Source organism: Cnephaeus nilssonii (assembly GCF_951640355.1).
Source record: "Cnephaeus nilssonii genome assembly, chromosome: 19".
NCBI classification, from domain to species: Eukaryota; Metazoa; Chordata; class Mammalia; order Chiroptera; family Vespertilionidae; genus Cnephaeus; species Cnephaeus nilssonii.
Genome location: NC_137090.1, coordinates 48,831,071 through 48,845,771, shown reverse-complemented (window position 1 = coordinate 48,845,771; position 14,701 = coordinate 48,831,071). Strand labels below are relative to the sequence as shown.

Here is a 14,701-nt window from a genome sequence, read left to right as displayed (position 1 = left end):
AAATACAATCTCCCAAAACTGAATCAGGAGGAATCAGAAAACCTGAATAGGCCAAAACAACTGATAAAATAGAAGCAGTAATCAAAAAACTACCAGCAAACAAAAGCCCAAGGCTTCACAGGGGAGTTTCACTAAACATTAAAAAAAAGAACTAACACCTATACTCCTCAAACTATTTCAAAATATCCAAGGAGAAGGAACACTTCCAAATCTTTTTATGAGGCCAGCATTATCCTAATTCCAAAACCAGATAAAGACACTACAAAGAAAGAGACTTTATATCCCTGATGAATATGTATGCTAAAATCCTCAACAAAAATTCTAGCAAATCAAATCCAGCAATATATTAAAAAGATCATACACCATGACCAAGTGGGATTTATTCCAGGGATTCAAGGCTGGTACAGTATTCGAAAATCAATAAATGTGATACATTACATAAACAAATTGAAAGACAAAAATCACATGATCATATCAATAGACGCAGAAAAAGCATTCAACAAAATCCAACACCTATTTTTGATAACAACTCCTAGCAAAGTAGGAATAGAGGGAGCATATCTCAACATGATAAAGGCCATATATGAGAAACCTACAGCCAAAATCATTCTCAATGGGAAAAACTAAAACTATTTCCCCTAAGAACAAGAACAAGACATGGGTGTCTGCTTTCACCACTCTTATTCAACATAGAACTTGTAGTCCTAGCCACAGTGATCAGACAAAAAGAAGAAATAAAAGGCATGCAAATTGGAAAGGAGGAAGTAAAACTTTCATTATTCACAGATAACATGATATTGTACATAGAAAACCCTAAAAACTCCACCAAAAAACACACATACTAGATTTAATAAATGAATTTGGCAATGTAGCAGGATATAAAATCAACCCTCAAAAATCGATGAATTTTTTTTATACACCAATAATGAATTCTCAGAAAGAGAAATTAAACAAACAACCCCATTTACCATTGCAACAAAAAAATTAAGATACTTAGGAATAAACTTAACCAAGGAGGTAAAAGACCTGTACTCAGAAAACTACAGGACGTTGAAAATAGACATAGAGGAAGACATAAACAGGTGGAAGAATATTCCGTGTTCATGGATTGGTAGACTCAACATCATTAAAATATTCATACTACCCAAGGCAATCTATAAATTCAATGCAATCCTTATTAAAATACCAATGGCATATTTCACAGTGCTAGAACAAATACTCCAGAAATGTATATGGAATCAAAAAAGACCCCGAATAGCTGCAGCAATTTTGAGAAAGAAAAACCAAGATGGAGGAATCATAATGCCAGATTTCAAATTATACTACAAAGCCACATACTCAAAACAGCCTAGAACTTGCACAAGAATAGGCACATAGAGCAATGGAACAGAAAAAGAGAACCCAGAAATTGACTCAAGCAAATTGTTATGCTCAATTATTTGACAAAGGAAGCAAGATAATATGGGAGTCAAGAGAGTCTCTTCAATAAATGGTTTTGGGAAAATTGGACAGATACATGGAAAAAAATTTAACTAGACCACCAACTTACACCATACACAAGAGAAAACTCAAAATGGATAAAAAACTGAAACGTAAGTTGTAAAACCATAAAAATCCCAGAAGAAACCATAGGCAGCAAAATTTCAGACATCTCTCATTGCAATATGTTTACAGATACATCTCCCAAGGCAAAGGAAACTAGGAAGAAAATAAACAAATGGGACTGCATCAAAATAAAAAGTTTCTGCACAGCAAAAACAAAAAACAAAAAAAAACCACATCAACAAAATGAAAAGAGAGCCACTTTATGGGAGAACATATCTGGCAATGAATGATACATCTGATAAAGAGTTAATATCCAAAATATATAAGGAACTCATACAACTTAACAAAAGGAAGACAATCCAATTGAAAAATGGGCAAAGGTACTAAATAGACACGTCTCCAAAGGGGACATACAGATGACCAAGGGCATATGAAAAAAATGTGCTGAGTCACTAATCATCCGAGAGATACAAATCAAAGCGACCATGAGGTACCATCTCACACCTGTCAGAATGGCTACCATCAATAAATCAACAAATGACAAGTGCTGGCGAGGATGTGGAGAAAAGGGAACCCTAGTGCACTGCTGGTGGGAATGCAGACTGGTGCAGCCATTATGGGAAACAATATAGAGTTTCCTAAAAAAATTAAATATGAAATTGCCATTTGACCCAGCGATCCCACTTCTAGGAATATATCTAAGAGACCCGAAAAACCAGTCAGAAATAATGTATGCACCCCTGTGTTCATAGCAGCACAATTTACAATAGCTGAGATCTGGAAACAGCCAAGTGCCCATTAGTAGATGAGTGGATAAAAAGCTTTGGTACATTTATACCATGGGATACTATGCAGCAGTAAAAAAGAAGGCTCTCTTACCCTTTGAGACAGCATGGAGGGACTTGGAGAGTATCATGCTAAGTAAAATTACCAGTCAGAGAAAGACAAGTATCACATGATCTCACTCATATTTAGAATCTAATGAATAAAATAAACTGATGAACAAAATAGATCCAGAGACCTGGATGGATGAAACAGACTGGAATCTGAGAGGGAAGGCAGGGGAGGGTGGGTGGGTGGGAAGAGATCAATTAAAGATCTTATATGCATATATGCATAACCCACGGGCCTGGGGTGGGGGGTGGAGGTGTGCTATAAGGGTTCATTGGGGGAAAGGGGGTCATATGTAATACTTTCAACAATACAGATATAAATAAATAATAAATCACAAATAGCATTTCATTTTATGAAAATGTGACCAGAGCCTCACAGGACCTTAACCCTGTATTTTCTGTTGAAGCAATAGTTTAATATTTCCTCATTGGGTTTGCATGGCACCTCCATGTAACCAACAGATGATGAGAATTGACTGTGTATCGTTCTCCTTGATTAGGGGGAGTGCCGGGGCCCAGTGTTCATTAGACCTGCCATGTGGTAGAACTCTAGAGCGTGGCATCTGGGGTCAGTGTCTTCAGGCTGTCCTCAGTGGTCACGCTTGAGAATGCAGCGGAAGGCCCAGCACCATGGCCAGTGGTCAGTGGTCAGTGTGTATTTCAAACAGCAACATAGTTGAGAAGTAGGAAGTCAAGAGAAGTCCGGTTTGGCTTGGTTTTTCACTTAGTGATACACTGCTGCTGAGAATTCAGTTGTGCTGTCCCACATTCTTCAAAGTCAGCACAGGCACACCAAGCAAGAAGCATGTGAGTAATGTCCAGAACACATGTCCGGCAGACTCCCTGCACCTGTATCATCACAGATGCAAGCTGGGCAATAACACAGACCATGCATCCTTTAAGAAACGTTTTAGCTTCTGTCACGGTTATTAAGGTATTATCAACGTCTTTTCACTGGGAGGCCCAGGGACACACAAACCCAGCCTAGGATAATCACTCCTCCTCATAAAATCCTTGAAAGAAATGGACAGAAAAGGGAACTAAAAAGTTAAGGAGCATTTTCTCATTCTGCAGCACTGACCCAAACACAAATTTGTGGGCCTCACATGCTGAATTAGAATTTCCAGGGGAGGACCTGAACCTGTGGGACTTTTTAAGCTTCTCTGATAATTCTGATTCATATTCTTAATAGACAACTGCTGCCCTTTAGTGGATCACGAGGAAGCATTGAAGGATTGTAACGAGGTAGAGGACATGATCAGATTCAAAGTGAAATGACTCTGACAGTAACGTGGGAGAATTGGAGACAGAGTAAGGAGCTAAAGATGGTCTGAGTGGGGAGAGGTGGTCAAGTCGCTGAAAGCTCTTGAAGCACACACACCCACCTGCCTCTGCCCTGGAGATTCCACCTCCGTGGTCCGGGTCTGCGGCTCGGACCTCTGTGCTTTGGAAAAGCTTCCCAAGTGACTCTGAGGTTTCACTGTGATTAAGAACTGCAGGCACCATGGTAGTAACTAGTCATATCCTCTGTCTGCTACCCAGAAGCCTCCCAGCGGTAAAGGACATTCAGGACGATGTGTACAAAACTCGGGGAGGCCAAGAGTGAGTGTCACAAGTGAGCAGCTGTGGCGGTCTCTTCCCCAGCGCGATGTGGTTGTACAGCCTGTCATCTGGGTGTAGCCTGACCAAAACCCACGGGGTTCTCAGTTCATCCGCGCTCTCTTTTAGAAGAACCTCCTCTTCTGGCCCCCAGTGTTCAGGTGCTGAGAATGGGATTCACAGGAGAGTGGGTGGATTTTAACGCCTGCTGCCAAATCCGGAGCTGCCCCTTTGCTACCTTGCTTACCTTTTCCCACGAGTCTCACAGCTCTGCCAACTCCTGTCTGACTTGTTTGCTCCCAGGCAGAGTGATGAAGCTGGAGGAACAGAAGGCAGACCTGGAGAGGCAGCTGAAGACTCTGACGAAGCAGATAAAGGTGAGATGTGGTTACAGCGGGGGTGGGGAACTTCTCCAACACTTTACCGGAACCACCCTCTCAGGTTTGAAAACCTTTGAAAAATGCCCCGATTACTCTCTCTAGCCTGTTTTTTCATAGCGCATTTCCATGGCATGGGCCCAGGTTAGTGCTGGCAGGAAGTAAAGTTAAAGCAACCATTCAGTTTCAGGATGGAGAACTCTGATAGCGCAAAGGCCGGACTCCCACCTGTGCCTTTTCCCTGTAGTCGGGATGCCAGCGCCTCACTAAGACGGCCCAGCTGGTCTTTCTCAGGGTTGGGCATGGGGGACCCGGAGCCCCCGCCAGGGTGCCAGCGCTGGCGGGCGTCTGATGTGTGTGTGCGCTGGCATTCTCAGGAGGAAACCGAGGAGTGGAGGCGCTTCCAGGCGGACCTGCAGACAGCGGTGGTGGTGGCCAATGACATCAAGTGTGAGGCCCAGCAGGAGCTGCGCACTGTGAAGAGGAGGCTGCTGGAGGAAGAGGAGAAGAACGCGAGGCTGCAGAAGGAGCTGGGGGACATGCAGGGCCACGGCAGGTTGGTCACGAGTGGGGGCACCTGAGTCTGAGGGCTCCCGAACAGTGCTTGGCTTCTCGCTAACCACCTTGCACGGCCTTCCGTGATGCTTTATGTCTGTGCTGAAGTTGTACCCTTCTCTACCTCTGCTGCCATGCACGCCCGGGAACATTCCTCCTGGACTGGTCACTGCCACTCTCCGGCTTAAGGTGTTGAGAAAGCTCTTCACTTACACGTGTACCAAAGCTCTAGCCCAGTGTCTCCTGGGCTAAAAGATGAAACGTCATGCCCAGGGTGCTCCTGAGGCCTTAGTGTCTGTGAGTGCTGGGCCGCGCACACCTCAGCAGGCTGCGGCGGCACCCGGCTCACTCGGTGCAGTGGGAAGTGTCGCCAGATGCAGGGCTTGTTCTGGCCCCAGACGTGCTTCTGTAGGGGCAGCATCTGCTTTCTGCCTCAGGAAGTCTTTGAAACAAGCCACTTCGTTAAAAAGAATGGGCGTGGAAAACCACATCTGGCTAATATATGACTCTCGCTTCTGTTCTTGAGGGAGGGGAATCACACAGTGTATGGCCCCAGAAAGCTTTAACAACAAAATTTCAGAGGGAGGTATTCCTAACGTTAATTATGGTTTAAAATTTAAATGGTTTACAAACAAGATTATAAATAATATTTTGGGCTTTAACTAATGTAGTGTTATGTTTCCCCAATCAGGAATAAATGTCCTTAACTTTGAAATTATTGGATATTAAGAAAAGATTTTGAATTTTCAGATGTCTCCCAAATGTAGTATTTTTTAAAATATATTTTATTGATTTCAGAAAGGGAGAAGGAGAGAGAGATAGAAACATCAATGATGAGAAAGAATCATTGGTCAGCTGCCTCCTGCACTCCCCCTAATGGGGATCAAGCCCACAACCCAGGCATGTGCCCTGAACAGGAATCGAACCGTGACCTCCTGGTTCATAGGTTGACGTTCAACCACTCAGCCATGCCGGCTGGGCTCAAATGTATTTTAAAATGAAAGTTAGTAGGTATGAATGCTGATTTTACGTTTGCCCTTTTTCTATGTTTTCAGGATCAGGAGGTTGTTCATTGGCTAGATTTTGAGTCTGATATGTTATGAATTTTATGACATTGTAACGAATAGATTTTCTCAGCTTCCTGTTTTGATTCTCTTGCCAAACTTGCAATCCCTCATTCTTTTGTTTGTGACTTTTCTATAAAGTAGCCTCTAAGAGAAGGATTAAGATAAGATGTGTAGCTGATTTCACTCTCTGGCCACCATAGCATGTGAATTTTAAGTTAAAGGAGAAGAATAGGAAAACTAGATTTCATAGAGTTTCCTATTGAAACATTTTGAGGTCATTCTAATTTTCTTTTGTGTTTCCTTTATTTGTCCATTTGTTTTGGTTTATATTGTGTGTTTCTGGAAGAGGGGCAAAATTATAACTTGCATTACTTCGTTTGTACATGACTTTAAGGATAAATGGTAAAAGACAAGTCTTGAGTTTGCGTTGTTGTATGAGATGCTACATTTCTTTTTTTTTTAAACAAGCAATCAGGTATTTAATAAGAGATATGCTTATGGAAACAGAAGAATAAAAACAAAGGTTAATGATCAGAACAAATTGTAAACTAGTTTCTGAGTTTGTAAGATTGTCAGTCAAGAAAATTTTTTTATATAAGGAAGTTTTTTTTGCTGGAATGAAAGCAAGCAGTGAAATCTGACAGATCCTCTTTATCTGCAGTTTAAATATCTGGTGATGTCATCAGGTGCTCAGGTAAATTATAGGTGATCTGAGTTACGGCACCGTATGCTACCTGTGGTCTTGATGCCAAAATGGCACCAGTTGTTACTGACGACGTTGAAAGTGAAGGAGGTGGTAGAAGTGAGCCAGCTGGGCTGCATAGGCTCCGGAAGCAAGGTCCATCTGGGCCATCAGAAAATGTTACCAAGCAAGGACCTGACCTCGGCCGGCCTGCAGTGTGTGAGTTCTTGACTTTGTGTAGGAAAGACTTTTTCAGTTGATTTTGAGAGGACGTTTATTAAAGCTGGGGAACAAGGAAAGGCCTAGGATAGAGAAAACAAGAGGAAAGAGACTAGGCAGGGCTGTGTCAGCCCGCTGGAGAGTAAGAGAAAGGTTCAGGAGTTAGCCCGGGATGAGCTGCCACTGCCCGATTCTCCCCTGGTTACAAGTCTCATGGAGTCCCTTAGAGCAGCGGTTGCCAACCGGTGGTCCGCGGACCACTGGTGGTCCATGAGGTCCGAAAGGTTGGCGACCGCTGCCTTAGAGTTTAGGAGATGCACGCCTGAGGGGAAGGAAGCGGGGAGGGAAAGGAGCAGGCATGCTCCTGGGAGGGAGATCGTGCTGAGATGCTGCGTTTCTCACATAGACTCTAAGATGCAGCCCCAGTTATACAGCTTGAACCCCGATATCACAGGACATCTTGGCATGCATCTTGACAATGTAGTGTCCCATATGCTGCATCCTACATCTTCAAACTTAGGGTCACTTTTTTTTTTAACACAATATGTTTCTCTCTTGATTTTCCAGTGATTTGCAAACCTACCTCCAAAATCCAGCAGTTTAATGCCTTATTGCAAAACATTTCAAACTTTAGAATCAACACCAATCCAGATCAAGGCATATTACTGAAAGCCTGTAGGCTTCGGTGTGTTCTTGCCGATCACTGCATTGGGCAGGACTTCAGACACCTGCCAGGGCTGGCTTCTTGTCTGATTCTGCGCCTCTCTTGCAAGCTGACCCTTCTAAAAAGAGTTGACTGTTTGAAAGTTACTACTCGCTGATGGCTCAGCCACTTCCTGGACCTACCACTTGATCAAGACTTGAAACCAACTCATACCCTCAAAGGTCCTGAAGTGACATAGTGTTCCCTTCTTGACTGATGGGTTCTTGACTGAAAGGCAATTTGACTTTGACAGTCATCTAATGAGAACTCAAAAGTCATTTTTGGTTCAGGCACAGCCAGAGAACTTGCAGAAAACTCTCTGATGAGGTCTTCCAAGTACGACCAAGAGAAGGTAAGAGCATCTGAAAGCACCTTGATCATAACACAGGACTCGCTGGTTTACATCCTCATTTGCATACACAGGCATTTGAGGGAAGATGGTTAGGCTAGTGGGAGGGCAAATTAAGTTCGCATTTATTACCAAGAACTCAATAACTAAGAGAAAGTGGACTATTAAATAATTTTGTATTTTAGCTAGTTTGAAAACTTAGCTCATTAGTGACCATCAGTCCTATTAGGTTTCCAGAGGTATTTTTTAGAGTCAGAATAACTGATGTTAAGGTGTACGGGAAAATGAGGTTCGAGTCTCCTCTTCGCCACCAGCTGGAAAGGTTTCCTTCCCAGACCCAGCTCCTTCCTCTCGTAAGAGAGGAGGTAACAGCAGGTCGTTTTTAAGGCCCCGTAGGCTCTGCTGTTTCCTGAGAGTAATTGGTCAGCTGAGGGTCAGGTGCCCGCAGCACTGCCTCCCGCGCAGCCCTTGGGCCCTCCTTGCCACGGAGGTGTTTCCATAGTCCAGCTGGGCTGTGGGCCTCATCGTTCTCTTCCAGAAACTGGAAAAGCCAGGATAGTTTTCATGGATCTGCAAGTGATATGTTTTGCTGGACATGTACAAATTAATGGATGAAAGATAATAAATAACGTTGCAACTCTGGCTTCTTTCAATTTTGAACCATTAAGAGAAAGACACTGAAGTGAAAACTTTCCTTGAAATTAAAACATCAGACTTTTTTCCTGAAACGTTGAGTCCGGGGGCCTGGCAGACCTTAAGCACTTGATGGGCCACACGCAGTGTTTCTACAGGAAGTCCTTGTTGATGGGCAGCACATGACATGGCCTCTCAGACAGCAGCAGGGGAGGCCCAGGGGTTTCCTCAGCAAAGACCATTGGTTTTCGGGTGACTTCCTCGTTCTTGCTGTGTATCATAAGACACCAGTAAGCACCCTTGTCTCCAAAAGAGATAATGAAACACACTAAACATCTGTGCCCAGTTGACTGTGTCCGTTTCTAAGACAGCCTGTCTGCGATTCAGAGTGTGTGTGTGCCACGTAGCCTGTTCCACTTGTTCCCGTGTTGTCCCCTCTCTGCGAGCGGTATGGCTGCACATCACCGCCAGGCTCTCTGGGGTTGGCTTTTCACTCTGCGTGTGCACGCCCGTGTTGTGCCGGATGTCAGCGTGTGCCTGTGCCGCCCTTCGTGTTGCTGTTAAGCTGAATGCCTCACAGCTGCTCCCCCAGGGCTCCGCGGTTGCCACTGAAAGGAGCTACAGATTCCTGCCACTTAGTTATCTCTCCAGCTCTCTTGCTGCAGAAGCTTCGATGCAGCATCCCTGCTCTGGGGGAAGGGGCCCAGTTCCCAGGGAGAGTCCTGAGCAGTTTCTGAGCGGGCCTCACATTAGTACTTCTGATTGCCAGGAGCCTCCGGCATTTTACTCGGTCAGTGTGGAAGCGGGTCCTCCGGTACCCCAACGAGCTTAATTCTTTCCCTCTGGACTACTTATTTTTTCACAGCTTAAATTTGCGTTTATGGCATTAGACGCGCAGCCAGTGATTCTAAACAGCTGTCTGCTTCCCTGTTCCCCGTCTTTACAGATTTGCTTTGGAATGTGTGGACAGGAGCTTCCCCTAGGCCTTTCGGATTTTTATGCTGTAATAAGAAAAGAAATCTTTTTCTCTTTTTCTTCTTCGGCCGTGACTCGGACAGTAGAGGGAAGCAGGCGTCACTGTGACTTTCAGAGAGCCTGGCTTCGTCATCCTGGGCATCTCTGCCCCCCGCACAGCCGTCTGTGGGTGAAGGGCTAGCGGAGGAGCCTCATAATGGCATTTGGAAGTCTTTAGCATTTTCCCTGGGAAGCCTTCTGACTTCCAGGAGTGTTGGAACTAGGAACTCAAGCAGGCCAGGCCTGTCTGGATATTAGCTTTCCCGTGGGACAGCGTCAGCTGGGATACTTACTTGTAGACTGAGGTCATTGCATCAAGCAGCTCCTTTACCAGCCTCTCCCCTCCCATTTCTATTTCCACAGCTCCATGGTCTCTGTCAGCTAGCAGAGCATTGATGGAAGACAGACCCAGCCCTGCCAGGATGGGAAACGGCAGCCATTGCTCTGTGAGAGGGGGAGTAATGTAGAGGAGAAATTACCTCTTTATAGAGCCTGCTGTCTCCTTGTAGCACCCACGGTTTCTCACACGCAGTCGTTGCAGTCAAGTCTCTTTACCTTTTTTCTACATTTTTGGAGTCAACTCATTACACAAAGATGATTCTTCCCTCTTTTTTTCTCTTTTTCTCGGAAGATTCAGCAGTCTTTTATTTGAAGCATAAAATGAAATTCTGAAAACACACACACAAAGACCGAAGGACGAGTCTGTTGTGAAAAGCATTCGATGCGCAGGAGTGTTTAGGGAGCAGTGGCCTAGCCAGTGCAGGGGCCGGTGCATGCGAGGAGCCAGGCGTGAGGCGTGCGCGCCCTGGGAGTTTACCTTTTGCTTCCTTTGGAATATGGTGCCCGATAATCTTGGGATTAACACTGTTTAAGGCAAGCGAGGAAGCCGTCTCTGTGACAGCTCACTCTGAAGAAGTTAGTCCTGCTTTCCTACAGCAAGGCTCGCGAGCGGAGCAGGCCGGGGGCTGACTTCGTTGCCGCCTCTGAAACAAGCCACCCACAAGTTCCGGTTTGATTTCCAATATTCCCTGCTGGGCTCAACAGAAGTAGATGTTTGGTTGGTAATAAAGGGCGTAGTTAAGCCAGTAGCTTAATGCGGTGACAATGCTAATTGGAATCTAATTGAAAACAACTACAACCAAAGCCTCATGAATAAAACTTACCCTGGAAACTTAAAGACTTTTAAAATCCAGAAGCGTAGAGTTCAAAGTGTGATTTTAAACGTTGGGAAGTACATACGTTTGTGAAGATCTGTACCCGTTCAGCAAATCCTACCTGCAGTTCTCACGTGCGGAACTAGTGTACAGTCCAGACGTGTTAGGTCGTTCTTCCACAGGAGAAGACGGGGGTTGCTTCTGATCCAAGGAAAACCGGGAACAGGATCCTCTTTAACTCAGGAAGATGTGGGAGTCACACTGGAGACCTGCTGGGTAGAAACTTATCTATTGGGAGAGCTTACCTCAGATTGAGGATTCTTCGAATGAGAGAAAACCCATTTGCCGAGTGTTTTCACATTAAACAGCAAGACAAGTTCAACTTCAACTTAAAATGCCCAGCTGTGTTTGCTCCTCATGTGTTGCTCTGTCTTTACTCTGGGGTCTGTTGGATATTTTTATATGTAAGCGTTTATGAAATGCTAAATAAATGTTACTATTTAGAAGAGTCTGTTGCCTGATAATTTTTAAAATCACTGGCCACATTTCTGCAGGGCCTTTAATGTCATTTGTTCTCAATTTTCTAGTGCACATAGTTTCAGAACTTTAAAGCCACGTCAACTAGCTGGAATTTGAGGTAGCAAGCTGGACTTCCAATACAAGTTATAGTCAGGAGGCTCATTTTAAATATGAATGTCGTTATTACATGATTTTATGATTAAAAGAAGAGAGCAAGGAGCAAAATACTAATTTTATATAAATTAGCTGGCCGGTTAGCTCAGTTGGTTAGAGCGTGGTGCTAATAATTTTATATAAATTATTTTTTAAAGCAAAACTATTGGAAAATATATCACATAAAATTTGAAGTCTAGATTTTTTTGTTGTTGAAATTTAAAAACAGATCTTTTGGTGTTTTAATGTATTGGATTTCTTCTTATGAAGTAATATTTAGGTATGCTGGTAACAAAATGGAGATGTATAAAGAAAAATATTAAACTTTCTTGCCCTCTAGTACCACCCTCTACGGTAATCAGTGGTCACAGTACATATTTTTCTTTCCTCCCACTTTACTCATGTGAATATACACATATATGGTTAATTGATAAATTTTTTACAAAAATGGGATTATCTGTACATTACTCTGCACGTTCACATTTCACTTAGTGCATGTATCGTGGGCATCCTTCCAGGTTGACATAACTGCATGGAATCCCAGACGTTGGACGTGCCCTAGAATATTCAAATACTGTCATACTGATGAACATCAAGGTTATATTTTCTAGTTTTTTCTTTCCAAATAATACTGTAACCATCCTTATTCATGTAGCCTTCTAGACTTGTGTTTTATTTTGATAGGATGGGTTCCCAAAAGTGTGACTGCTGCATTAGAGAATAAGCACACCTTTCATTTTAATAGACGGCGCCATTAGCTTACCTGAGGACACGTTATTCCTGACGAGAGTCCTGTTTACACACAGCCTTGGCAGCGGCAGAGAGTATTCATCTTGACTCTTGCCAATAGGGTGAGCAAAAGATGCTCTCTCTCTAGTACTTCAGTTCACCTTTCTCTGAGCATGTTGTCAGACGGTAGCCATTTGCATTTTCTCTTGAGAATTGCTAGTTTAACACTTATGCTGGTTGTTTTTCTCTTATCAGCTTATAAACCAGTGTTTTATGGGGAGGGGGCTGTTTATCCCCTTACAGTTTGGGTATTTTGGCTTTATCATCTTTGTCATGGAAATTTGTATATTGTTTTGTAATAGTTTGTCAGTATTTTCCATTACTGCTTTTCTTTACTGGACTTTGTATCTGTTTAGGATTTTCCCCCACCCTAATTGTGTATAGATAGACTATTACATTTTCTTCATCTATTTTCTACACACACACATTTTATCTTCCTTTCCTTGCTGAGTGGTGTGAGGTGGAGGTCTTTTTCTTCCACACAACAGCCAGGTGTGCGGAAATTGTCCTTTGCCCACTGACTGAAATGCCACCTTACATTGGTCATGTCATCTATGTTCAGAGAGATTTTTCCAATCTGTCCTCATTTCTTTTTCTCTTGAGTTGGTTCTACTTTAAAATATTATAATGCAATTATTAAGTTGCTGATATCATTTTTAAATTATTTCCTTTCAGTTTATTATTTCCTTGAATTTCATTGTGTTCTTGAGACAGATGCTATCAAGTGTCTAATTCTGTTTCCTGTCGTAAATTTATAAATATCTGTTCTCCCTTGAGTTCAGTTATTCTCTTCATTTATTTTTGCCTGTGGATTGTGCCCGACTCTTTTAAAGGAGCTTTGTATGTGTTAAACTGGGTAAGTTTATGTGACATGTCAGAGACCCAGGCGCTCAGACAAGCACAGAGAAACAGGTGCGCACGGGTAGACATTCGCTGTGCCCAGTGTCTTCTGTTTGGTGACAAAGGAAGGCGGGAGCCAGCGTGCTCGGCCTAGTCTCACTTGGCCTGCTGTCGTTTTAGAATGTGCTATGGCTTTCCTCCCGATCGGCCCTTTTGCTCTGCCCTTTGTGCCTGGAATTAACCATCCCCGGCCTTCTCAGACAGTCATAGCTTAACATCACTGATCCTCTGCAGGAAGAACGCCCCGCTGCTGTCCGGGCATCCGTGCTGCGGCCAGCCCTGGCCCCTGGTACAGGGGACATGAGCAGGGTTTTCCCATATCTTTATTTTCTTTGAAATGGAATTGGGGATAAACCCTTAGTATTGTCTTTACATATTTCCCCCCTTATTCTCTACGTAGTAGAAATTCTTCAAAGCCTAGGGGAAGTAGATATTTTTCCGTAGTATCCAATACCGACGAAGGATTTTTATGATCTCTTTCTTTGGTTATTATTGTTGGGGTTGGAGATTAAGATGCATGTGTTTACTAGTAGATTATCATCTTACCCTGTTTGTTTTTATTGTCATATGTATGCTTATATTGAAATTCAAAAGTGAAAATCAAGACATTGTTTGACACCTGAGAGACCAAATACTTACTACTTTGTCTTCACTCTAGAGCTACAAACGTCTTTTAGTTTGTTTAGTGCATAACAATAGAAACATTTTGAGAAAATTGCACTTCAGGCACGGCATTGAGTGAGCAAAGGCCTGAAGGCAGGACATAGCAGGAGCAGAACATCAGGTGGCGAGGCATCTAGTGGGAAGCTGGGCGCGTGGCAGCGAGTCCTGGGATGTCAGTCTGTAGCCCCAGAAAGGCCTGCACTGTGTGGACATGTGCTTGAATGACTGGTCTTACAGGCATTCAGCTCCAGTTGTGAAGGTAGCAGTGGGGCAATGACATTTCCCATAGTTAACCTTTGAATAACTTAAAAATAATTACTTATAAGAACTCATGTGTTCTTTGATCAAAATAGATAACACAAAGTGGTGTCCTTTATGAGGAATTAAGTGCTGTAGTAAACCAATATTTATAGACTGTTCTATAACCAAACAGGGAAAACAATGAATTAGAGATTAGGTAACATTTTAAAAAATGAAAGATACAGACATTATATATATATATATATATATATATATATATACACACACACACACATACATACTAGAGGCCCAGTGCATGATTTAATCATGCACCTGGTGCACCAGCGGGCTGGCTGTCCGCCGGTGCCCCAGGCCTTCCGAAAGCCTCCGGCTGCTGCGGAGGCTTTCGAAAGGCCTTGCCCCGGAGCAGACAGCCGGCCAGGTCCCCCGCTTTGGCCTTTGATCGCGGGGGACCTGGCCGGCTGTCCGCCGGTGCCCCAGGCCTTCCGAAAGCCTCCGGAGCAGCCATGTCACAGACGCTGAGCTCGCGGCGCCAGTGGCGCTGCGAGCTCAGCGTCCTGCTGGCCCAATCAGCTACCCCGGCCACCCTGAGTCCCGCCCCCTGCGCTTCCTGCTGGCCCAATCGT

At 43.8% G+C, this 14,701-nt stretch overlaps 1 protein-coding gene across 7 annotated transcripts in view; it reads left to right on the top strand.

Annotated features, from left to right (window-relative positions):
* Positions 1 to 14,701, top strand: part of SPECC1 (sperm antigen with calponin homology and coiled-coil domains 1) — a 256,884-nt gene that overhangs the window by 164,388 nt on the left and 77,795 nt on the right. For 6 of the 7 annotated variants that reach the window (XM_079797262.1, XM_079797264.1, XM_079797265.1 and 3 more), the window contains 2 exons: positions 4,341 to 4,414; positions 4,792 to 4,970. In XM_079797262.1, coding sequence (XP_079653388.1) covers positions 4,341 to 4,414; positions 4,792 to 4,970 — 253 coding nt within the window. Of the gene's footprint in view, positions 1 to 4,340; positions 4,415 to 4,791; positions 4,971 to 9,999; positions 11,375 to 14,701 lie in introns of those variants that run through there. The other variant, XM_079797267.1, reaches the window with a different exon arrangement.